This window comes from Colossoma macropomum, unplaced genomic scaffold, assembly GCF_904425465.1.
Source record: "Colossoma macropomum unplaced genomic scaffold, Colossoma_macropomum, whole genome shotgun sequence".
In the NCBI taxonomy this organism is placed as follows: Eukaryota; Metazoa; Chordata; class Actinopteri; order Characiformes; family Serrasalmidae; genus Colossoma; species Colossoma macropomum.
In genome coordinates this window covers 31,297,069-31,324,311 of record NW_023494799.1, presented here as the reverse complement: position 1 = coordinate 31,324,311, position 27,243 = coordinate 31,297,069, and the positions used below count along the sequence as shown (strand labels likewise).

Here is a 27,243-nt window from a genome sequence, read left to right as displayed (position 1 = left end):
TTGTGAGGACCAGGCCATCGTCTTCTGATGCTGCTGACCAAGCAGTGCATGAGGAAGCATAGAATGGCTAGTCTGTTGTCCATTCTATGCTCATGGCTAGACCTGGCGTTTCTTTCATATTACTCATTTATGTCCACTGTCTTGAAAACAAACTGGACTACCTCAGACTGCTACTCACTACACTCAATGGGAGGCAATCAAGGGTTTTCAGTTTCTCTTGAAATGTGACTGACTCAGCTATTCTGCTAAACAGGATAACATCAGTGTGTTTTGCACGGTTTGTATGTTGTATTATCTGCACTTACTTATGGTATATCAGTATAACAGTTATGACTAAACTCATACCTTAAGAAGATTTTTAACTGGTACACTGTCCATTACTAACCAGGATCTCTGGAATCTACACAACCCTCTTAGTTGGCCAATGGTGTGTCAGACAGCTAAATATAACTTATAATTATTATGATCCAAATAGACAGTCTAATGTAAACACTTAGCTTAATGTTAGATGGTTGTGAGTAGAGCAGCCACAAGAGCCTAAACTTGTTTAAGACGTAATAATAATGTGTAAACGAGCAAATTAGTGTTTTTTTATTCACAGAAAGTAATTTTTGTACATGGGTATTTATTTTGTTTGCACTATGGTCCAAAAGATCCAAGTTATGATACTGTTTAAATAGTCTAATTTTACAGATCACTGCAAAAACATTGCAATACTTGCTACAATATCTGCTAATTTCCCATTAAAATGTGGAAAAATGATAGAACAGCTGAACTGAGCTGAATATTGTGAGAACAGATATGTGGGCTGGTGTCATGTGACGCCCCCCACCACTGGGACTGAACCTCATTACATATCCGGCAGAGGAGGCAAACTTGAGGAGCAATTGTCTCAAGTTCTCCAGAGGTTAAGAGCCAGAGGCTGCTTGAAAAACTGCCAAAGCCACGCATTTGAAAGCTGAGAATGTTGTTAACTTAAAAGGTTCCCATACAGGAATAACAAAGAGGAATAGTTCAAGGGCAACTGCACCAAATTTTCAAAACTTACATAATTCAGTTACTATGTGAAAGTCATTTGATAATTAATGACTAATCATTTCTTGCTTGCAGATGTTTCAGATTTGTTCCATTAAGGCTTGACAAAGACACTGAATGGGTTCAGTCTACCCACTGGTAAATTACCACTGGGTGGAGGGGCTAAAAAGAGGGCAGCTTTAAAGATTCCTAAAAAGCGCAGGACACTGGCAGGGCTTTAAATGAGGCAACATAGTGGAAAGAGGATCTTTTGCAACTGGTTAGTCGGACTCACACGTATGAAAACATACACACCCCGTCTCTATCAGCAATGTACAAACAGTGAGGCATGAAAAGAGTTCAGAATCCAGATATTACCATGGAAACAATGCTGTACAAAAGAAAATTAGAAAACAATCTTTCTTAAGAAAGGCTAATATACCTGAGTTTAGAGTCAACTTATCACTATGTAAACACTGGTGTGCAAAAGGTTTTCAAAGAGTTTCCAATCCCCAAATCACCACGGAACTACTGGTGTATGGCAAGAGCTCAGAATCCAGACTTCACCATGGAAACACCAGCATGCTCCCAAGTGTCCCACAACTACAAAGGAGAAAATGCCCTAAACGTTCAGATCTTCAGCAATATCACATTACGAAGTCACTCACTTAAAACAACAGAAGTACAAATTCCTCTTCCCACCTGAATCCAATTAGCTTAATTTGGCTCCCACCTTAGACAACACACTGTGGTCTCTGAGCGCAGTGATGCCAGGGGAAAGCAGTAAAACAGTGATCAAGTCACACAGCCGTTGTGCAGACCATCCAAAAACACCCTGTAAACTCCCAAATGTTCCCTATAAAACTGCAGTAAGACCTTCAGCATCTATCTGCATAGGAGCTGGTTCTGTTCCTCTCTTTTTAGGATCCTTTTGGTCAAAAATGAAACAGAAAAAAGGAACTAGGGATGCCCCGATATGGGAATTGTGGGCCGATGCCAAAATCCAATATTTTTCCTGTATATGTCTGCTGACACCAATACCAATACATAAACATTGGGGAAAACAAATTGGGATGACATGTACCTGAATTATCATTATGGAGTGGCAAACATAAATTACTGTATGACTACAAATGCAGAAATATTCTTTAAACGCCACATTTTGCAGTAGCCCACCATCTCCTAAATGTTTTGCTTTTCCAGAACACAATAATCATCAAATATCAATTTGAAATATTCGTCAAATATGAATATGCCCATTTTCTAAGCAACTATCTGCTGAAACCGATATATTTATATCATTTACATGAAACTGATGAAATTTTACATTCCATTCATCACAAATACAACTTACTTGTATGTAGTATTTATTTTATTTTGCTTAAAAAAGCTAAACAAGACAGAGGAACTTCTGTGGCAAAACAGCCCCCAAAGAAAATCTATTTGACCAGGTTTACCACTATTTTGCCGCAAACAACACAAAAATATCAAAACATGTAAACAACACATATGGATAGTAAACAGAATAGCAATTTTTACTTTGCACACATTGAGATCCCTGGTTCCGGTCACCACCACTGTGAAGTAATCTTAAGTTGGCAAGTATCTCTACAATGAATCATCTGCCATTAAACCATTCTAAATTACTTTGTTTACATCTCGACCACTGAGTAATACAAACATTTTGAGAAGTCTGTGTCATTCCCCTTTAACCTCCAGCATGAATCTGGGCTAGATGGGCTCAACAGTATCATCAAACTCCCTCTCCTGTCTGATCATGATTTTGTCTGATCAGGTAGCCTTGTGGATCCACAAGCTTCTCACCTCAGCCTCATATAGTGACGCCACAGACTACAGATCCTATAAAACCGAGGAAAGCAAATAGGAAAGGAACTTTCATTCAACTATTGAGTGTGTGGGGCGACCCAAACACAGCAAGCTTTGGGGGTGGGGAACAGTGTCCTCTGAGGGGTATATAATAATGCAGTGCCCCCCTTTCTCACACCACACAATGACAAGCAACGAAAGTCGCAGAACTTTGTGTGTTCTTGGAAATAAACGAGCAACGGCTAATCTGGACAGCTGTTTACAGTTTGCAGTGCATTCATGAAGAGGTGAAAAGCCGTTTCCTATTTCCTCACGATCTGTACGTTACATTGTAAACACAGCAAGCTAGTCCAGTGAGTAAACTCCAAGAATGTGTGTCAGTTCGTATGTTTCAAGTCTTTAAAAACGACATTTTTTAATAAATACTACCTTATACAAATAGTTATAGCTGTTATGCCTGTAACAAAACACTAAACAGCCCTACTCACCCCTCAGTCCATTCATGCTGTAAGTCCTAAGCCCCACTGTAGCCTGTCTCTCTCTCTCTTTCTCACTCACTCAGCTAAAGCTGCCCGTACTTTAGCAGAGCGAACAACTTTCCGTTTCTTGCGGGGGTGGCAAGTGTCTGACAGACTCGCAGAGGGATGTCAAAAATACAAAAGCCGCCTCAGTTCGCGTAGCAGTTTATTACAAAATGTATAAAAATAAATAGTTGGACTGTCTGTGATCATATTGAGCAATACTAAACACTTTAAATAACTTTGGAAAGTTTCTCCACAGTGGTACAGTCCCACTCGCTGCTGAGAGACAGAGAGAGGGAGCTGTGACGGTTGATTGACTGTAGCCTAACTGAGCATATAAATCTTAATACGGAGTGAAGGAGCGACAGATTTTATCATTTAGATGTAATATACCAACAGGCTATAAAACAGTAGACTATTAATAAGCTTTAAATAATAAACCATATATCTGAATGGTCCTTCTTCGTTCTCATTTTTGGCCGGATTCCTCTCTGCACTTGCCGTTGGTGTATCGTCACTCATAGAAAACATGGCGAAATACTACTTTTTCACACAGCTAAAACGTGTATCTGAGGCTTTAAGAGAGCTGTATTCTGACTAAACTAGACCTCGTCATTTATCCTAACATTTCTGCAACGTCTGTACTAGAGATGGGGAGTCGATTCCAAAAGAGTCGAATCTTCGACTTCACCACGTCTGGGAGTCATGACTGAGTTGGCGAATCTTTGATGCTTGGAGTCGACTCTTCTCGTTGTAATTGCTCAAAGGGCGTTCTGACGGAAGGGTGTGTTTAGTTTGACTAGTGCGAGTTTGTTTACAAGCTTTGTGATAATGAACGCGGCTCACCGGTCGCTGATAAAAATGTCTGCCTCCACAGTGCACCACTCAGTACTCTAACACTGTTACGGGAAAAAACTCATCTTGTTCATGATCGGGGCTGCTAAACAATGATTTAAAACGGTACAAGGAACGAAAACAAAAACAGTAGTAAACAATATTCAAATGTTCCGTTCCACCTTAAATGGTGCTGCAGTTACATTTTTGAACTCGTACACCATTGCCCAGATGGCGAGCATATATCGGTCCGCAGGTTTGAAAAGGTCGTACTCCACTGATTGCTCGCCACTGCTGGCCCACCCTCGGACAACCCAGATTACTGCTCTCCATACAAGCTGTACCTAGTTTTTAATATCCTCAAATAGATTTTAAATGCACAAAGACTTTTATTTTAGAAAATAATCTTATAAGCCAATATTGCAAACAACTGAGAGAAAAGAAATGACTAGGCCTGATATAAAATGATTTTATAGAAAATGTTGCTGACGCTGAGCTGGGTTGAAATTATTACTGAACTAATTTACAAAGTATAACTAAAGAAAGGAAGGAAGAAAAATCAGTAAATTGGGGGAAAATGAGCGATGATGAGCGAGGTTTTGCCTATTACTCTGCTTAACCGCCTCGGGCCGCCCAGAAAACGCTGAGCAAAACGCAAGTGAACCACCAGCTCTGCCATCAGCGAGCCGACAGCTGTCCGCTATCCTCTTGCTATCAGGGTGAGGTTACTACGGCATCAGTTAAGGTGGAACGGAAACTTCAAATGAGAAACTGGCTAATTCAGCCTCGTAGAAAGAGGAACAAGGTAATATTCAGCTGCTCTTGTATGAAAACTACTTTAAATCTGTCTAACTGGCCAATAATGCCATACTGAAAAAATCGTAGAAACCATTAATATGCTCTGTTGGTTCGTGGTGGTAAACAATAGTCACTAATGGTAATTTGTGTTTTCCTTATGGGTTTTTATCACAGTGTAAGTGGATTCTAATGGTTTAACAGGCGTTCTGGGACTGATACTAGATCAGGGGTGCACAGCACAGTTGGAGGTTTCCCTGCTCAAACACACCCACTAAACCTGGCAATTAACAGATATGTGTGATCAGGTGTGTTGGAGCAGCTAAATCACCAAACTGCTGGAAACCGGCCCTCCAGGACCGGAAGTTGTGCAGCCGTGTACTACATGCGTAGGCTTTGCCAATGGAATCTAGAGGTGTCCTACATGAAACTAGTGGTATCTAATAGTAACTATTAAGCCAAGTCCCATTAGAAAGCAAAAACATAAGGTTTTATTCCTAACAGTCTTAGCAGGGTGGTTTATTTTCATAGAATTATGTTGAAAGTAATGATTTTCTCAGTACATCACTTCGAGTTTCCTGTCATACCTTGAGCTCCCTTCAGCAACCTCGTTATAAGAAATTATGTGAATTAAATGTGTTGAAACATTAATCAGCTGCAATCATTTGTCAAGCTACCTTATATTACTTGGTTTAATTATGAATTTTCATCATAGCACTATTATCTGTGGCTTATCTAAAAAATAGGTAAACTATGTTTAGGTTGTTTTAATATCTGCTGTGTCCGTTTATCACTGGTTCTGGAGTTGTCTTGGTTAAGTTGAGTGGGGTCGAGGAGTCGACTTCATCTGTATACAGTACAGATTAATATTTACAGTAGTAAACAGAGTGGCATATTAATCAAATATAGTGAATCACTATGCGAATGTTAGATGTAGAATGTGCGTTAGTTCTCTGTTGTGAATAAGATTTTCTTTTGCATTAGAGGAGTTTAATGTTGTTATATCCCTTGGTTACATTTAAATCAATAATTTTGCATACATAAGTCATTAATGCGAAGTAATGCGTTGTAGAGAAGCTTACTGATTCAGATTTTCTTTGCAGTGGTGCTGATAGGAACCAGGGGTCATGATGTCTGCAACACAAATATTTGTAGACATCATTTTAATTATTAGACACACCTACGAGTGACCTTCTGAGGTTGTAATATGTAACATTGGTAGTGGTAAAGTAGTGGTAAAAACATTTGGTCTGGGGACTATCTTGCCTTACAGCACCCTGCGTGTACCTCTCCACCACAACTGTAAGGAAAAAATGTTTTAGACCAAATTCTTCTTAACATTATCGTAAAACATTGTCTCGGGTATCAAGTAGCACATAACTGACCACTATTTCCTGTATTATCTTTATGTGAGCCACTATTGTGACCATTTTTGACTCAAAGGTTTCTCTAAAATGGAGCACTTCACCTCAAACCACTCTGAAGGACTTTGTTTACATCAGTTTAACTCTAAAGAAATGCTGAAAAATCAGTGGATTTCCTCTTTAAATCTGCGTTTGCATCTAGCATTGGCCATTAAAGGCATTTTGCTTTGGAAAGCTTAATGGACACTCCTCTGTTTTAGTGCAAACTAGTTTTACTTTTAGTTGTGGCAGCGGCGGCCTACACAGTCTTCTTTAGAAGTGAGACATCTGAGGTCAGTGTGGCAAACAAATGCGTTAAAGTGATCTTTCTGAGAAAACATGTCAGCCTGTTAAGTAATGCAACAGTTTACTCTGAATTGCAAATCCACCCACGGTCACAGAGTTAAGACAAAAAAAAACTGTAAAATAAAGCTGGAATAGCTCAAATATTTCTTCTTATGTTGCTGTGTTGTTCATCAGCCCCATAAATGCTACATTAGTCAATGGTAAGGCATTGTTTAATCTGTTTATAACTTTATGTCCCAATTTTTTGTTTACATTGTAAAGAAAGTCGCCAATAAGTAGGAAGGAAGTTTTTTGCATGTCATGCCACGTACGCAAATGTCACAGACGACTTACAGATCTTAGGTGTTCGCAAATAGAACTTTAGATTCATGTCTGTGAAAAAACCTTTGTCCTTATTTCTTAAGGCCTTACTGGTCTCCCTATTGGTAGGCCTCAAAATGAACCTGAACTTACTCCCATACAAGCCTTGATTGTTTATGGACCAACCAAGAATGAATTGCACCACTTACCTGTTCATGAAGCTCCAGAAAATCCAGCCATCTCCCACTTTAGTGGACACACTTCCAGGCCGAGCATGTAAACAAAGACTTCATTTGCTACCACATGAGATCTGTGCTTATCTTAGGCTTTTAATTAATGATTTTTTTTGCGTCAGACTGACGCCTCTCGTATGTCATGTGACTTCCTGTACGACAGTGATGCTTGTGCTAGTCAGAAGTCTTCTCCACATCCTGCCCTTGTGTCATAGCACTACCCATACAGTTGCGCACTCATTCCTTGTTTTGCCTCTTATTCTACTGTCGTGCGTACCACAGCTGTGCGTCCACGTGAGCATTCCGAGCGCTGTGCATCACCTGTTGGGTTTAACCTCTGAAATGATATGGAGAACGACAGCAGGACAGTCAGCTTCCAAAGACTGTCATCTGGTGAGTGTTAGTGTGTTTGTGCCTGTATGTTCACATGTGCTTTGTCTTTTTGTATCTTAGTGGGCTGTTTTGAAAGGGAGGAGAACATATGTAGATACATATCCCCAATCAAAAAGATCGTTCTAAGCCAAAGTTTAAAAAAGAAACATATAAGAAACATAAGAAGCAGTAAAACTCTCCTCACTCTCCTTCAATTCACTGACTCTTTCTGTGTGTTGAGTTTCACCCTTCACTTCCTCTTGCTGTGGATCATGCCTGTCATTGTGCTTTCCGGTTGTTTTGTGCATTGCCCCCTGCAAAGGTTAGCCACAGCTCTTCTTTGTGAAAAAAAATGGTGCTGTATTTGAAAGCTGCAGTTTGTGCGTGCAGGCCTACTCTCACTCTCTTGACTTAAAGGAAAATTCCATGAACTCTGCGAAATTTCAGCATAGTTCAAATGCTGAGATGTAAACAAAGTCATTCAAAGTGGTTTGATGATAAATGGTGGATTGTAGAGATACTTACTGACAGATTTTTTGATGATAGGAACCAGGGGGTTGCGATATCTACAATGCAAATCTAGGCCTAGACATTTAATTTGCAATTCAAAATGAAATGGCTGTATGGTAACTGGAAAAACTACCGTAAAACATTGTCTCAGGCACCAAGGCAGTACATTCAGAAGCATTTTATGTAATTACTTTGTGTGAAGTAGAATTTAGAGGCATTAAACACTTCGGACGTCTGGTTCCTATCACCACCACTGTGAGCATCTCTGAACTGGTCTGTTTCTGAAATGGCACAGTCTTTTATTAATCTTAACTTACACAGAAATGTTAAAACATTGCTGGAATTCTCCTTTAAGTAAGAAACAGCTATTTTCTAAACACTCAGCTTCATGTTCAACAAAATGTCTTCACTGCTATGAATTACTCTCACGGTGGCACTATACTAAATATTCACATATGATACTGTTTTCCTCAAAATAAGCATGCTTTGTCATCAATATTGTAGCATTCACTGCTATTAAAGAACGCACAGAGCTAATGCACAAGTCTTTGTGCTTTATTGAAGGCTATAGTCAGCTACAGCCCTGCTGTACAGTAAGCAAGGCTTTGGCTAACAGCTAATTCTACACTCAGCTCATGTCTGCACTCTCTCGCTTCCAAGCCCCCACTGACCAGTTCTTCTTGTTGTGATGCATAAACCATGCATTCACAATCAGATTGTTTGAAAGAATAAACCCAGAGAATAACTGCCAGCGAACAATAACCCAGAATTAACATACATAATATTTCTTCAATACGCTACAATATGCTATGTTTTCTTTATTGCAACCAATAAAGAACACATGCATCAGCTATAAGATGTGCCTGGAGCCTTTTAGGTTTAACATCCTAGCAATAAAATCCACCTTGCTGTGTTGTTTGGGTGCATTAAATAAAGATGAAAATATTTTAACTGACAGATTTGAACTCAACATATAGTTATGCATCACTACTGTAACAAAGCTTTGTATCTCTGACTGCAGCGTATTCCTGCTGTAGTGCTGGTTTAGCTGGTCACATAGCATTTTAGCTTGTGTTAGCTTTCCAGCTAGATATATTTAAAATGAAATTTCAGGTTAAAGTCAGCATGTGGGGGAGTAACTATTATCATCATCCCAATGCTCAGCAAACATTAATTATAAAACGTGCATTTTTAAAATCTCAAAGAGTAAATATGGATCAGTGGGACACTGGATTTCCATGATCACCTCATATCTTTGTTGTTGTTTACTTCCTTCCAGTGGACAGCATTGTCTCAGACGACTCCTGCGAGTACTACCAGACTGACATCTATGAGCAACTGCCCAGTTCACTGTCCAGGCGGAGGTGCCAACACAGGGATCAGGCTCAGGAGGATGATGATTATGAGGATTTTGAGTATGTTTCACTTCTGAACAGAGATTGGAGCTCCACACAACCACTGAGGACGCTGCCCTTGTCTCTGCAGGAAAAGAAGGAAATCAGGTTTGTAAAGAGAAACTCACCCATATGCAGAAAGCTGGTTTAATTGCCTCATCCAGGAGCAAACCTGGGTCAGAGGGCACTGGAACAGAGCGCCGGCACCCCCTCAAAATTTGTCTGTTTTTGCCACCACACATGACATACTCCTCATATTTTTATTCCAATTTTCAAAATTATGTATGTATGAATTCCTTCCTGCTGTTTCACAGTATTTTAATTTAACATACCTAATTGAATACATTTGTGACATTTTTTCTTACAGTGGACCTATTCAGGGTCATCCCTATGTTCCCAGAGTTCTATGTTCCCAGGTTCTTTACTTTTATCATTGAAGTTTATAGGAGCCAGGCTTATGTTTCCAGGGCCCTCTGTTCCTCAACCCAAAGTTCCTTCTTTGTACATTTTAGACATAGTCTTATATTCCCAGGATCCTATGTTTCCTCATTGAAATTTTCATAGGAAATAGCTCTATGTTCCCATGTAACCTCAATCTTATTTACTCAACATGATTGTAAAACTAACATCTATACTTCTGGAATATTTGCTGATGTTATGGCACTTTCTGTGAATAGAGTTCATTTTATGCCTTTAAAAATGTACATGTTTCTTTGGTATCTTATTGAAGTATATAATCAAAGTTAGTGTGTAACCCTCAGAAGATGTTACTTTCTCACCTCAGGCTGTCAAATCAGATAGTTCAGCTGTTTTCACAAGGTTGATGCGAGTAACAAGGTTGAACATAGAGGGCATATTTCTCATTTAGTTGACATTGATGCAGTAAAATATAACATATAAAGTATGCAAGGAAGAGTTAAAAAGTTATTTTGATCAAAATATTATGTTATGATCAAAATATTTGTTTCAAGCCATTTTTATTTCATTTTCATTTCAAATAATTGAAGGTTAAGAAATGCCCGGGGCTGTAAAAAGGAAAAATTCAGGAGTGGCGCTTGACAGAGTGCACATGTTGTATGCTATCTATTAATGACCATGTAGTTTACATAAATATACAAAATATAAATATGCATTTTTTTCCAACAATAATTTTGATAACTGGGTTGAAAGATCAAGCTTTACACATGCAGCCAAATATTTGTGTGTTTGTATGTGTGTGTGTGTGAAAATGTAATGAGAATACTTAATTGCCTCAGGGTCATTCTGAATAAACAACAAGATGCTAAGACATGAAGGCATTTTTTTTTTAGATAACCAAGTTTTCTTGTTTTCAGAACCAAGTTTTCATGTCTCTTGTATTGTCTGTAATACCGTCCCTTAAAAACAGAAGGAGCTGCTCCAAGCAGACTAAGGACATTAAGGGTTCTTAATGTAACATGAGAGGCATCATTGTTGTTTATTTTGGGAGTTTAAAGGCTTAAGTTTGACTTTTACCTTTGTTTAGATATAGTTTTGATGCCAAAACCGTCAAACAAGGAATACTAAACAATAGCAAACTGATTAAATCAGTTCATTTAATCATGCCATCAAGACAGAAACAGAGAGGCTATTAGTTTTAATAACATTTTCATGATATCAGTGCTGAGAAATATAATTATTTTTATGTTTGAGACAGCCATGGAAAACATAAACACATCCAATTTAGCCTGTGGGCTAATCAAATGGCTTTGAAAAAGAAGGCAAGCGTTGTCTCATCAAGGGATCAAGGCCATGTTAACCCAAAGGGCTTAAGGGGCTGCAACTCTGGGCCCTGGCAACCAGGGGGACTCGCAAGTATGACAAACAGAGAAATGGTGGAACTTGTCCTTTTAGACTCCTTCCAGGTAACAGTCTGGACAGTATTCTGCCTTATTAAGCAAATCTGATTCACTTATTAGCTACTTAGCAAGACTTTGTATTAGGAGAGCTAGAAAATGCTGATCTCTGCAGAGCTGTGGCCTGGAATGGAGTTTGACATGCCTGATTTAGATTATCCACAGCTTTGCAAGGGGTTTCTTTTAATCTGCATCTAACATCACAATTAACATGTCCATACAATTACAGACATACGCTGTGCCAACAGGGTTCTTTAGAGCAATAGCATTAAAGGACCACTTTTGGTTCCCTAAAGAAACTTTCAATTGATGATTCTTTAAAGAACTTTTGTAAATGAGATGTGTGAGCGTAAAGTGCATTTTCAAAGTCAGAGCTTAATGTAATTTAAAGATTTTCTACAAATCAGAACATTTTCCTAGAACCAAATGTGCAAGCTAAAAACCACTATGGGATTATTTGTAGCGACTGTTGGTGAAATTTAGCCTAGATTAAAGATTAAATAAATAAATACCATAGTAGCATGTTGATGTGTCCCCCCACCACTTGCCTCTTTTGGCACCCCCCTGTTTCAGTCCTGCATTGAACTGTTTGTGTCTTCTGTACTTGGGAAAGGGGTTTAACTCATGCTAGGAAGTTCAGTACTCTTATTAAAGTGTGACTGTTAGGCTTATTCTGATGTACAACAATGTTAAACATTCTTTATGTCCATGGTATAGAAGCAGGGGTCCAAAGCTAGAGTTACTCCAGGGTCCCAGAATTTCTTAGTACAGACATAATAAGCCAGAATGAGTCCCCTCTCCTGAGATACATTATATTTCTTGCCTATCAGGGAGAAAAGAAACCAAGAAAGACTCAGCATCAGTCCCTGGAAATCATGGAGGCAGAGTCAGCAAATTGCAAGGAAGCGACTGAGGGAGCAGCTGGAGAGGTTCTTCTCAGGATTATTGCCATGGAAACGGACCCTCTATAAAATTGAAGGTGAGAATATATACACTCAGTGTTTATGTGCATGCTGCTTTGTGCTTCCACTCAATGGCCACTCTATGAGCTCTGCCTACATTATAGGCCCATCAAATAGGTGAATGATCATGACTGTAGCCCATCTGTTATACTTCATTTTGTCAGCCCCTCTGACCTAATTCATCATAGGTCAGTTTCTGTTCACAGGACTGCTGCTGATACAGCAGCGACACTAACATGCTACTGTTTGTGGTGCTGGTGCGAGTGTACTAGACACAGTGGTGTCGCTGTGGTTTTTACCCACCCAGTGGGTTGAGAGCAAAAAGTGGCTCTGTGTGCACAGTCTTAAAACAGAAGTGTTAAAAACATGCTGTGTCTTTAACTAGACACATAGATGAAAGGGCAACATATTTCATGTTACTTTTTACACAAAATGTGTTAAAACAGATTACACAAAAAGTGCGTTATTGACTGGCAATCAGGACCAGATTTGAACATTTGGGGGCCCGAAGCAACATCCTGCTTGGGCCCGTCACCAGATCCCAGTTATATTCTTTTGTAAGCAAGTATAGAAAAATAATTACCGTGTCATGACTCAGTGAGCTTTTTCTACAAATAAATCAAATACACATGTTCAAATCACAATCAAGTTACATGTTTTATTGATTTTCTAAGTGAAAATAATTGAACACGTCCTCTACGGAGAACACACTACTGCACATTTTAATGCATAATTACTGCCTATTTGCTGAATCTACCACAAAGGAAAAAACAAAAAGTGTGGCAAAAGTTATGGAACATTGTATATTTTGCTTTTTTATGTGTTAAACTCAGTAAATAAATAGAAATTGTGGACTTAAATGTGCAGATAAAATGCTATAATTAAGTTACCGGTTCTTTTTGGTGCCATTTAGAACCATTTTTGAAAGGGTTATAGAACCATTTAAGCATGCAAATGGTTCTTTGAGTGTTCATGGTTCTACATAACCATTGTCTTTATTAAAGAACCCTTGAAGAATCATCTTTTTTTTAAGAGTGTAGAATCTAAGAATCTATCGCTATGAGCTATCGTTTGATTGTAACAAAAACCTGCAGCCACGCTAGAACCTTTGTGAATGGGTGACCCCTGGACTAGAAAATAGGCAAAACATGTTGTGCAGCCACAGATGGGTTACAAGGTTTCCAATAAAGTGGCCAGTGAGTGTACTGTAGTGTGTATATGCATTTCTCTGTTGTCGTAAGAAAACGCCGCATCTCAATTTTTAATGTTTTTCAGTTTTTGACATAATTTACAAATACCTGTTACCCTTTACATTGTGTGTGAATTTTATGATGAATGGATTAAAAGAAATGACCTAAACGGACTTGGAAAAATTGTGGTTCCATTGACTTATATTAAAAGTTATGTAGGTTTTTTCCATCTCCTGTAAAGTTACCATTTTGGAGATACAAGGTTTTCTCCTGACAACAGCAATTTAATGGGCTTGCAGTATTACTGCCTAAGGCTGCATGATATGGAATACTGTGTTGTGAATGCAGGTGGATTCGGCGTGGGGGTGAAGGCCTATTTTGTGTTTCTGAGGTACCTCCTGTGCCTGAACCTTTTGAACTGTGTTATCATCGCTGGATCTGTGCTTATTCCTTCACTGACTGTGGAAAGTAAAAGCACACGCTGTAAGTGCTGTGAAACACTGATCACTGAAGAATTATTTGAGTCTCTCCACTGGCTTTGTTTGACCTGTGTTTCAAAACGTTATTCCTGTTTCATAGGGGACTGGACAATCTGCAAGAATGATTCCGTTTTAGACATTTTCCTGGGCTCGGTGAGTTGCTTCCACAGATCTTTTATGGACAGCAAAACATTATTTATAGGTGGAGCGCAGAGTCAAACAGGGTCAGTATTCTAGGTGTCAGGCATGATGGGTCCCTCTTTGTTTGCTGTCACAGTTGCTTTTTGGACGTGTTTTGATTAGAAGAAATCAGTTATTATTTCGCCACTTTGTATTTTGTTTCATAGTCAAGATCAAGACTCAAATATGTCAAAGGCCAAGTTTTAACTAGTCATTAACAGCTTTCCATCCAAATTTCTTGGCCTTTTCACATTTATTTTTGTTCACTATGTTAAACCAAGCAAATAAACAGTGATTGTGCATTAACATGTGCAGAAGTGTTTGTGTAACTTAGTTTCACTTAGAAAAACAAGAAAACGTAATTTGACTGTGGGTGCCAAATCTTTTGCAAATGACTGGATGTAATAAGTAAGCTTTGTGTTCTCTTTATATGCTGTATCGACTGTCAGGAATAGACATAAACATGGCAAAATTGTAATGTTTTTTCCTGCAAGACAAAACTATGTATAACAACAACTCAATCAAATTCAAATTATAATCTATATTTTTAAAAATCACACAAATGTGTTTGTTTTCTGATACAGCTGGCTAAATCCAACACAAACCAATACAATGTTTTAGTTTGGGGTAGTTTTAGTACAAGTTGGTGTGTGATAAAAACACAATAAAGCCCATAGGTTTACTTGCATTGTGGTCCTCTGAAAGATTTCAAGATGAAAATTGCTTTAAAATGATACAGCTTCTCAATTTCATGTAATTTAGCAGCTATTTCTTCAGAACATATTGAAAGCTACTCTCCACTTGAAAATGTTTAATAGGAAGTTTCTTCCACATAACTGAAGCTGTATATGGACCAATATACTGAATTAGTTGAAACTGCCATCCCATGTTAAAAAAGCAAAAAACAATCATGTTAAGATCCTGTTTAAACCCAAGGTATTAATTGAGATAGTAATAAGCTAAACATGTACAAATCATAATTTATAAGGTATGTTCTATTGGGAGGTGTCTGTTCCAAAGCCTAACCCCTAAATTTCAACTAGAAAAAAATGTGTACATTTATTTATATATATATATATATATATATAGATTCATTAATAATAAAATTTTTAAATTAGACATTTTCATGTCACTACTGAAACACACAGTGTGTCCCGATTCAGGGGCTGGATCCTTCGAAGGACGCAGTCTACGTAGTCTGTGTAGACCCGCGAAGGCTGAAGTGAAATGAGACGGTCTGCCCTACGGCGGATTTTCTGTTTGCCTCACGGCACCGCTGTTCCCACCCTTACCGTTGTGCTTTTGTCAAGTTCTTTTAAAGTTCTTTAAAGATGGAGCCAGAAACTTTGATTTTAGTTTTTTATTTACATTCATTAGAGCTGGAGATGCTTCACCGCCGCCTACTGATGAAATGTATCATTATCAAATCGCCTCAGTTTAAACCAAATACCTATATTTAAAAGTGTCTGTGCCGCAATCGGCCTTCAAATGCAGCCTCCGAAGGACACAGCCCCTGAATTGGGACCCACTGACAAAGAGTTTTAGTCCTAAGGCGGAGGCTTATTTTAGCCACACCTCTGCGTTTTAGAGCAGGAAGTGAGACTGCTTCCCTGTCCCTCATGGCCACGTGGTGAGCAGTTAGATCCGATTGTTTTTAACAGAAGGCATCCTGATTCCAAAATTAAAATCAGTGCAGTAAAAGGAATGAAAGAATAGCTAAAGAACAATGGAAAGTACATATCTTTGGACTCAGTGAGCTTTTTCTACAAATAAATCAAGTACTTTTTGACAAGTACATACTTGGGGGCCGCCTGGCGGCCCTAAACGATTGAATGTGTTTTGTTGCGGAGAAGATATGTTGTGTTACTTTGAAGCAGGGGTCACCAATTTTATCTGCAAACGGCCAGAGTGGCTTCAGGTTTTCATTGCAACCAACAGTAACACACCTCATACAGTCATATGCCGAAGTTTAAATCACCGTTCAAATTACAGTCGAGTTACACGTTTGGTTGATTGTCTAAGTGAAAGTAAGTTAACACATCCTCTACAGAAAACACACTTCTGCATGTTTTAATGCACAATTACTGAATTGCCGAATTGAACATATTGGAAAAAACCATGAAGCGTGGCCTGTGCAAAAGTTATGGCACATTTTATATTTTACTTTTTTCATGTGACTGGAGCCACAACTGTAGCTAAAGAGTGATGGAAGTCTGGGTCACCTAAAGTCTTTGTAGCTGCATAGCTCCTATGCAAAACTTGGTACACCAAACATATTAGGGGTGATCAACAACATTTTGGGTAAAGAGGAAATTTTTTGCTTGTGAATGTTATGCTTTGTAGAACTTTCCCTGTAAAGCAATCAGAAAGAGGTGGTCAGGTAAGGCGGAGGTCAAGTAAAGTTTATTTTCATTATTTTGTGATATTGGTAGTCCCACCATCTTAAAGCTAAATTGAGCAGTTATCTAAAAGCTGTCTAAAGTGTCTGTATTTTCAAACAACAGACTGAATAGCATAGTAAATTTACACCATAAATATGTGCATCCTGGTTTTACACAATGATAAGATAGGCCTAAAACTTCTGAGCCCCACCCACTCCTCTGGTTCATTCTGACCTTCTTCGGTCTGTGATTAATCTCACATTTCTTTTTCCATCACTCTTTTTGTTTTTGCAGGGCTGTCTGGAACGTTCCCCAATCTTCTATGAATTCTACAAACCCCTAGGGTCTAAATGTTCGAACACATCTTTTCTCTTCTTCGCTGGCATGGTCTCCATCCTGGTCCTCAGTCTCATCATGATAGTGCACAGGTCAGACTGCTGTCTGTTTCCCTACTGAGAGGTGGAAGTGTGGGTGTAGATCTGCAAGCGAACTACATCATCACTCAGTACCAGTCATGTACATGGAAGAACCAAAACAGTATGACCACCTGCCTAATATACTGTTCGTCTTCTACATGTCACCAGCTACGACCTGTTAAATGGTTGTGAGAAACAAAATCATTCAGACGTGTAATGCTCCGTTCTAGAGAAACTTGCCGAGTCAGGATTGTTTACAGTGGTCTTGGTAGGAACCAGACTTCTGACGAGTTTAATGCCTCTAAAAGGCCCATAAACAGAAAGTTATTACATGTGATGGTTAGATATGTTGCCTGATGTCTGACACACTGTTGTATGATAGTTTTGTGATAAAGTTTTGGCTTTAAATTCATTTTAATCCATTTACTTTAATCTATTCATGACAGGGAAAATAGTTCCCAATGAAAACTTATTTTTGCAGATTTATGACTATTTATCATTATCATCATTACATATAAAACACAGAAGGCACATGTAGGTTCACTGGTGGTTTCGGATAGTAAATAAAATGGCTATATTTGTGTTGTAGACATTGTGACCGCTGGTTCCTATGACCACCACTGTAAAGAAAACCACTCTTAATGCCTCATTTTACGTCTCAAGGGCTGAATTATTTAGAAATTTTGAAAAAAAATGGTTGAATTCCCCTTTAAGGCGTGAACTCAACAAGACTTCTGAAGGTGACCTGTGGTATCTGGCATCAAGACTTTAGCAGCAGATCCTTTAAGTCTCGTAAATTGCAAGGTGGAGCCGATGCGGTTCAGACTTGTTGTTCCAGCACATCCCACAGATGCTCAGTCGGATAGAGATCTGGGGAATTTGGAGGTCCGAACAACACCTTGAATGTGTCATGTTCCTCAAACCATTGCTGAACAGTGTGTACAGTTTGGCATTTGGGGTTAATAGCAATGCCATGAAGGGGTGTACCTTGTCCGCAATAATGTTTACGTAGGTGGCATGTACCAAATGGAGAGCATCACATTCCCTCTACTGGCTTGTATTCTTCGTACAGTGCATCCTGGTGCCATCAATTCTCCATGTAAAACACCGCACACATACTCGGCCAAGAATCATTAGACCAGATGACCTCCTTCCATTGCTCCAAAGTCCAGTTTCAACGCTAACTGCGTTGGAACTCTAACCGGCATCCAGCTACCCAGCCTCATAACGAGCAAGGTGTAATGCATAGTGTGTTGTGACTCACTCCTCCTTTAAACATCACTAAACATTTTAGTGACTTGTGCCACAGTAGCCCTTTTATCGGTTCGGACCAAAAAGAGTAGCCTTCGTTGACCTTCAATGAGCCTTGGATGCCTAAAACACTGTCACCTGTTCGTGGTGTGTCCCTCCTCGATCCACTGTTGGTAGATACTCGACATTGCTGACCGGGAGCACCCCACAAGCCAAGTCAATTCAGAGATCCTCCAACCCAGTCGTCTGGCCATGTCAAAGTCACTCAGGTCTTCATGCCAGCCTATCTCTTCCACATCCAACACATTTTGGCTCATCGGTGTACATCTACATTTTACTTTTGTACTGCATGGATTACGGTTAATTCATACTTCAACATGCATTCATTCATTAGAATAAATTTCCAGATGATCTGTTTCTAGAGCCTTGTAAACTCTACATTGCATTAAAACTCATTACTGTTTTCTGCCAGAATAAAAACAATAGGCCCTTTTGAATATTGTTATGTACATACTGTATTTCACACAGTTTAGAGTTTGGAGTTCGGCTCTAAATGGGAGATGTTGATGTCATATGATGAATTACATGTGGTCAAATGAAAAACTGACAACTGGCTTTCTTTCTTTTCCAGAACGGTGGTGGGCTATAAGCACACCTGGCTGACCGGGAACAGTTTCACTGTGAACATGAGCAAAAAGATCTTCTGTGGATGGGACTTCTGTATCCAGGATGCTCGAGCAGCCTCACTCAAACACAGCTTCATCAGAAATGAACTCAAGGTGTGAATTGAATTGATCAAAATGTCACACACTTAAACTGTTGTACTGCGTAATAAAATATATAATATGATCAATAATAGAATTCTTCCCAAAATAAGCAAACTTAAAAGTCAATTCAAAAGATTTGTCAAAATGTGGGCAGAATCAGTCAGTTAAGATGTACACCAAGTTTTTCGAAGTGGTTTGATGTGATCTGATCTAAAGAAATGTACAGTCAGAATGTTTCTCAGTGTTGGCGATAGGAACCAAACGTCCAAAATATATAATTCAACTAATGAACGAATTAACAAGCCCTTCCTGGGGTGAAGTAGGTGTGTTAGAGCAGGAAAGACATGACACTTGCAGGGCAATGGTACTCCAGGGCCAGGATTCAGAACCGCTGTTCTAAAGACTACCTCGCAGAACGTTATTATTGGCAATTTGTAAGAAATACACAGCCTGATGCCTAAGACGTTGTTTTAAGGTCTTAGCCTAAAATGTATTTTTTTAATTGATCCATTGCAGATAGGTATATGCAGGGCATTGTAAGACAAACAGTCCTCAAAGAAAACTTTTTCTTTTCAGACTTACTATTATTTTACCATCATCAACATTGCATAAACTCTGAAGACATGTGTAGGTTTACTGGTCATTTTGGATAAAAATCCAAATAAAATAGCTGTTATTGCACTGTAGATGCTGAGGCCCCTGCGGTCACATTCACAAAACATTTGATCTTAAAATGATCGTATGTGAAAACTCCTGTTTAAGTAATGATTTCTAAGATGTGAATTTTATATAAAATTGTGTTTAGATGACCGCAGCTTGACAGTGACAGTGTATTACAGGCTTTGCAGTGCACAAGGCTTTAAAATAATCTAAATAAGGCATCGTTTTGAAATAGATAGCCAATAGAAAGTATGTTGTAAAGAGTTAGTAAGTTTCTCTACAATTTCACATCAAACCACTCTGAATGACTGTTTACGTCTCAATCATTGATTTATGTAGAAATTATAAAACAACTATGGAATTCCCCTTCAAAGATGGTCATTGCGTTGATGTAACACGTTTTATTCATGTGCAACCATCTGACACAATCTTCTTCAGTGAAATTATAAATGTCATGCTAATCGCACAGCGGAACACAACAAGATGAAAAATCTCAGACCAGAAGAGGTTCAGAAGAACCCCTATTCTCAGTTCTGAGGTGTTTTTTTATAGAATGAACTCTCTCTGTTGTCGTAGATGGACCTGGAGGAGCAGAGATTTCGTCTGAAGGTCTCCCAGCGCACACTAAAGCAGTGGGTGATCCTCTGCTTCCTGCGAGCTGCTCTCAACTTTTTGGTGCTGCTTCTTCTGGGCGGCTCCTTCGCCTTGATCTACTTCGCCTCTAAAGCCTCTCAGAAGGTGAGTTAAGATGGAGGAAAGATTGAAAAGAAAACTAGATTTCCGACTTAAATAATAGAACACCTGAGTATGCGAATAAACGTTAAAGTTAAGAATAACAGCATTAATTAAAGATATACTTTATGAACCAAAACCTTATCGGCCACATCTGTTGCAGATGATTGATCAGCACAGACAGTAATTTTCCTATATGTAGAACCTGTTGACCTGTTTGCATGCTTATAAAAGAAGCTGAAGCATGCTGGTTACATGATGAACTCGTGATTATACATTATTGGACTTGTGGCTTTACATTAAACCAGAAACACTATGAAGGAGACAGTTCATTGTTTGGAAAATGAATAGGAAAGATTGTAGCTCTCAACATGGTGTCTGTTTATGGGGAAAGCCCCACCCTTCAATAAATAGAGCCAATCAGCTTGCGAGTAAAGCTGCAAATGGGAAAATTATAGGATTAGAGGGAACATTATATATAATATAGGTGATTGTTTTAACCCCTACCTGGCACAAACAGGCTACCATAAATACCTGCTCTATTTCAGTACATAGCATCACATTACACATGAAAAATGGAAACTCTTTTCTGTTTCTTTCTGTCTCTCTTCAGAAAATTGATATCCACTGGACTCTGAACCTCTTCTGGGAGTACCTTCCCCCCATCACTATCACATTAGTCAACTTACTGCTGCCACAGCTGTTCAACACCATCTCCGTGTTTGAAGACTACTCTCTCACCACCCAGCTTAATCTCACTTTAGTCCGGTAGGAAGGCTTGACGTTTCATTTCTAACCCTCTGGATGTGTTCTCATCATATTGCACCTGTTCTTGGGTGCCAACTGGGGTTAAACATTTTGGGGCCAAAAAAAGAAGAGAATTTTGAATTTACATCCTAATCTGATGGCAGACATTTAGTTTGGGCTGAGGACATTGAAATGAGAGCAGGAATAGTGGGTGAATATATTGAAAATAATTTAGTTTGTTTTTCATTATCATACACTTTCACACTTTTGGGGAAAAATCACTTGCATGGCTTTGCACTGATCTCATCTCATAATATTATGATCAGATCATTTACTGGAAAATAGTACGTGATTTGCTCAAAGCGTTAATTAATAGTATCATTATTAAGTGAAAATATTTTTATTTTTAAACACTACCTCTGTGTGGTGAGGTCACGACTGATGCAGAACATCGAAAATACAGTGAAATAAGCCATAACAATCAATGAAAATGAAACTGAAAATTGAAAAAAAAAAAATTGAACGGGAAAATTCTTTCAGTTATGACGGTTATCCAACAAAATTCTAGTGAAACAGTCATTGCTGAAACAGATTTCCCAGGTTTGAAATGATTGCTCAATCACAAGTCAGAATGGGGTCAAGGTTTAAACAAGCTGTTTCCAGACTGTTCTGTGCAGCGCTGCCCCCCCTTCTTTAGTTCTGGGGAGTCGAACCACCCAGTGCCCCCCTCATAGTTGTCACCTCTGCAGCTGCTTAACCCCTTAAATGGTCAGGGCCCACCAGCAGGCCCAAAGTTTTATTACACACTTCTATATCCTAAGAATAACTCAGCCAGTTTGCACTGTGGTCCAAGTAATACTGAATAATAAGCCTTAGTATGTAATAAGCCTGGGGTATAAGCCCTTTTTTTAGTCTTGGGCACTCGACTACATTTGTGATAACAGGAAAATTGTGCAGATTTGATTTTTAGCTGAACAGCTTTAAGTTTTGTGCACATTATTAGTACTATTGTTACTCAGATTGATCTCTGTTAATGATGTAATGAAGTTGCACTGCAATTAAAACCTGCACTGTATCTGATTTATGAGAATTCAGTGTTTGTGTCCAACAGGAGTATCTTCCTAAAGCTTGCAAGTTTAGGCATCTTCCTCTTCTTCCTCATCAGAAAACCTATTACAGAAGGCAAGGTGAGATGTACATTCAAATAACTGGCCGACACAAAAACTACATACACTAAATAGACCTGTAAAATACAAGCAGAGTATCTGTACACATACTATTTCTGTCACATTGAGTGTGCTCACATGCACACCGACAATACGATAATAATTGGATTTCGGCAGTTATCTAATTATTCAAGTGGTCATGTAAGCGTTCTCCTATTTCTTAGTTTGGATTAAGCCCAGGATTTCTAGAAATCTGATTAAGAGAATGGAATGTAGCTCAGTAATCTGTATTTTCAGCACATGTATATGCTTACTCTGATTTCTTTCGTTCAGTCTGAGCATGTGCGAAAACTGAGCACTGCACTGGAAACAGCGAGCAATGTTTCACACACCGCCTGCGAGATGGCAAGAAAACACTTTTGGAATAATGCTGTAACCAACTTCATGCTTGACGACACAAAGAATTTAAATAGAAAATATATAACTAGATGACGCACGTTTGTCATCAAAAAGTTTTCCGTTACATTTACGTCACATCTTCTGTGAATTTATTAGCTGCTTGCAAAGCAGAAATCTGATTACTGCCTGACTCATGTAGACCCGGAGTTTTCCATTATCTGATTACCCAAGTGAATGTAAACACGTTGAACAAATTACTGACCTCCCTGCTAAAAAAAAATAGAACCATTAGGATTAAAACCTGATGGATTACTTTATAATGGGAATTGGCTTAATGGTTACCATTAGAGAAAATTGGAATCAGTTGGTAAATATCTGTTAAACCATTAGAATCCTTAACATTGTGATATCAACCCATCAGGAAAACACAGAATACCAGTAGTGACTACTGGACAGCACAAGGAACCAACAGAAACCTTTAATGGTTTCTATGATTTTTTTCAGCAGGGAAAAGATTTTCTGCTGTTGACAGAACGTTAAGTGCATGTAAACACACTCACTGACTTGCTCTGACTGAATGTGTGTGTATTTTTCAGTGTGACGAGACTGAGTTTGGGAAGGAAATGTACAAACTCACTGTATTTCACCTCTTGGCCTGTGTCTGCGGTGTTCTAGTGGCCTATCCCAGAACGTAAGATTTCTTGCCTCATCATGTCGTCAGAGGATTAGTCTGACAGTATTTTCAAAAAGAAAAAAGATAATTTGTGAAATCATGACATTTATGGACAATGTGATTTTTGTGATCGTAAATACTTACAGTTATGGTTTTACCAGAAAGTCAGATGTTCAGTTGTTTGATGAGCTTTGCTTCTGTATTTTTATGCTGGAGCTAGGAGGCTAATGTAGCTAACAACTACTGGCAAACAGTTAGCATTCTGTAAACTGCATGCCAAAATCACCTCACACTTGCCTTAAACTGTGTCCAGTTCAGACTTCATATGTGTCGGGCTTGGGTCGTGTTTAGGTTCTCCCAGCCTGCCTCCCATATTTTACAGATCAGATGTTCAAACAGTGTAAAATACAGTATCTTCTATTGCAGAAATAGAGTCTTAAGATTAAACAGGTAAAGGCTTATATTTTGCTTTATTAGCATTGCGCACAATGAGAACAGCAGTTTTCATCCAGACTAAAAACGTTTGAGATGTTTTTTCCAAAGCATTGCTTAATTAATAAAATATAAAAAATTTATAGTAGAATTTAGACTAAATAGACTTTTTTTTAATTATGGCACGTTATTTTACATTGTTTATATTTTAGTTATCAATGATTTAATAACGGCTATTATTGTCTCTACACAGTAACTTCATGTAGTAGCCACCCTGTCAGGTTTAATCTGATACTTTGAGTACCGTTACGGGTAAGTTTTGGACAACATCTTGTTGTACTCGGGTCAATTTCTGACAATGTCCTTCAGGTTGGGCTGGGTTGAGTTCAGACAGAATTTTGTCAGGTTCAGCTCAGGTTCAAACCCATATGCAATGTGTGTCGGTGTGGGCCGTATTCATGTTTGTATCAGGCTGTATTCATGTTTGGACAAAAAGTTCAGGCCCAAATAAGCTTATCAATAATAATGGATAAAAACACAGACAAGACTGAGATTTGAAGATGGGTACTACAACTGTTTTTTAGCTGTGCAATACAGAAAATATCCAAACAGCCACATAAGCAGTTCTATTTGAAATGACTTAACAAGTGTGGGGTTGAGATAAGTGTGTGATGATTTAAGCATGCAGTTTGTGCAGTGCTAGTCACAGTACATTGCTTGTTAGCTAGCTTAGCCTTGTAGTTTCTGTGCAAAACAAAAGAACTAAACTTGTGACACCAAACATATCATATGGCTAACTGGCTACATAAGTTATATGACTGCCATTTCTTATCAAGTACCAGGTGCTTTATTTGCTCTTTTTGTCCTTAACTGCTCCCCATAGTTTGCTAGTAGAGAAGTGTCCCTCCTCTAAGCTGGCAAAGAAGGTAGGCAAGCCAGAGTTTGTGATCCCCTTAAACGTGTTGGACCTGGTCTACAGTCAGACAGTCATTTGGGTGGGAGTCTTCTACTGCCCCCTTCTGCCAGCCATCAGTATTTTAAAGCTACTGGCTATCTTCTACATGAAGAAGGTGTGTAGGCCATACTGTGTTAGTACATACTTTTATTTAAATGGAACCGTATGGTTTCAAATGCAGCCACATGTTAAAGCATTTTGTCTTACCTGCTCTCCAGTTCACTGTGGTACGGTGTTGCGTTCCGGCTCAGAGAATGTTCCGGACCACCAGCTCTTCGGTTCTGTTTAATTTCATGCTCCTACTGGGCCTCATCATGTCTGCAGTGGCACTTGGGATCAACATCAATAGGTATAACAGTGCTGGATTTAAATAAGGATTATTAGTTACGAATTAGAGACCATTCAAACAGGTAATGTTACTTAAAGCCCACACTTCTCCCGCTGTGTCTGCTCCTGCTCAGGTTTGCGAGAGGTCAATGCGGGCCGTTCATTGGAGAAAATTTTTTGTTTAATGTGACCAGTGACTGCGTGGGGATGCTTCCACCCCCTGCTCAGAACGCCATACGTTACATCACTTCTGAGGCCTTTGCATTCGCTCTCATATTGGCTGAGGCGTAAGTACTTTATACATATTGTATTTTTTTAACTAAAAAAAAAAGCATAACATTTTTTTTGGTCAGTTTTAGGATTAGACATTTTACTTATATATATAATACATTATGGACATATTATTACATGTAGGTACTTGCACTTGTATAATACATTATAGACATACTATTACATGTAGGTACTTGCACATATATAATACATATAGGATATATTATGTATAGGTACTTCCACATTCATTGCTGTCTAAAAACTCCAAAATAGTAAATTTACAATAAAAGGCAAAATTGTTCTTAACTTTTAATGCAGGTTAAATTACTTAGATCTTTACAGTTTTGAAGAGTTTCTGTTGGTCCAAGAGTTTAAATTGTGTCCAACACACAATTTAAAAGTGCTGTGTTTAAATTATGTTTTTTGGACAGCAACAATATGGGACATGTTATTACATACAGGTACCTACACACTCTCACACACACACACACACACACATATATATATGGTATATTTATATATATATATATATATATATATATATATATATATATATATATATATATATATAAGAAATGCATATGTAACATTATTATTAAATATATGTGCTTACACAGACAGAAATAAATGGAATATATGATTACTACTATAGATCCATACATATGTAATATATATGTGTGTTTGAATATTCATTTACGTACTATCTGTATTATAATTTTACAGTATCATCCTGACATCCTTTGTCTCTCGGGGAACAGCCAATCGCAAGGCCATAGAAAGACTGAAGGACATGCTAGTTATGGTAAGTGTAGATACTGAAGCAGAAGGTTACAGTTTTCCTACTGTGGAACAAATCGTCGCCTACATAGCAACATCTTGTATCTCCGAAATGGCAACTTCATAGGTGAAGGAAAAACAAACACTCATAAATTTAGTGTATGTTAGCGTAACAAGATTTCATTCCAAGTAGTTCTGAACCTTGTTTATTTGTCTATTGATTAGGAAATGTTCACACAATGTGAAGAGGCAGGTATTTTCAAATGGAATAAAAAAAGGTTTTGTTATGACACTGAAAAAAATATTACAGGGTTCAAGGGGTTCATGTTTTGACTTTTAAACTGTATTATTCAGATTTGTTAAGCTCAGTTCTGCCAGTAGATCAGTAAAGTTTAATGAACAGCACTGTTCCTGGGTTTGGCTTAAAACACAGAGCTATATTAATGTCTTGTGTCATGTTCACCTTCTTGCCTTGCAGTATAGTTCAGATAAGCGTTTCCTGGTAAAGCACCACTCCACACTGGCCAAGAGACAGAAGAAGACCCAAAGGAACACATAGGAGATGGCTGATTATGTATCCAACATATCAAGAGAGTTCTCATAACTGTGTTTCTCTGAAACATGGCTTACACTCAGATGGATACCCACATAAAATGCTATTAGTAAAGTAGGTCTCAGAGCAGATACTAGTAGAGTGGGGGAAAAGGTTGAGCCTCAGTATTAGCCTCAGTATCAGATTCTACAAAGACATTGTGTGTGTTTTTTTTTTTGGTTTTTTTTTGCATTTTTGGTAAACCATGCTGTAAAAGACAGGTGCTATCATAAAACAATGAATGTTAATTAGCAGCTACTAGCTTCACTTCACTGTTAGCCACATTAGCATGTTTGGTAAAGCTATTTCTTTAAATGTTAGTTTAAAAAAAGTGGTATTTTTCTAAAGTTTTTTATTTAAAGTTATGTAATGTGTAATGCTGTTGACTTCTAATCTGCTGTAAAAGTATAACTTTGTATAAAGTCTTTCAAGCCATCCTCAATAAATTCTGCTGGACAGAAAAATGGGTGTGGTTTCTGTTAGCTCTACTTTGAGCCGTTGCTG

The 27,243-nt window shown here is 38.4% G+C and overlaps 2 protein-coding genes across 3 annotated transcripts in view; one reads left to right on the top strand and one right to left on the bottom strand.

The window, feature by feature from the left end:
* tmc6b (transmembrane channel-like 6b) overlaps positions 1–7,329 on the bottom strand; it is a 32,553-nt gene extending 25,224 nt beyond the window's left edge. The window contains exon 1 of one of the 2 annotated variants that reach the window (XM_036586003.1): positions 7,210–7,329. The gene's annotated coding sequence lies outside the window, so the exon portion shown is untranslated. Of the gene's footprint in view, positions 1–3,329; positions 3,416–7,209 lie in introns of those variants that run through there. The other variant, XM_036586002.1, reaches the window with a different exon arrangement.
* Positions 7,330–7,399: 70 nt separating this feature from the next.
* Positions 7,400–27,197, top strand: tmc8 (transmembrane channel-like 8). The gene is made up of 16 exons (XM_036586004.1): positions 7,400–7,626; positions 9,395–9,617; positions 12,214–12,362; positions 13,884–14,018; positions 14,115–14,167; positions 16,870–17,003; positions 18,874–19,021; positions 20,246–20,407; positions 21,015–21,169; positions 22,260–22,335; positions 23,310–23,404; positions 24,702–24,888; positions 24,992–25,122; positions 25,235–25,387; positions 26,094–26,172; positions 26,626–27,197. Exons 1-16 carry the CDS (start codon positions 7,581–7,583, stop codon positions 26,704–26,706), a joined length of 2,007 nt encoding a protein of 668 aa, XP_036441897.1. The 5' UTR covers positions 7,400–7,580; the 3' UTR covers positions 26,707–27,197.
* Positions 27,198–27,243: the final 46 nt, after the last annotated feature.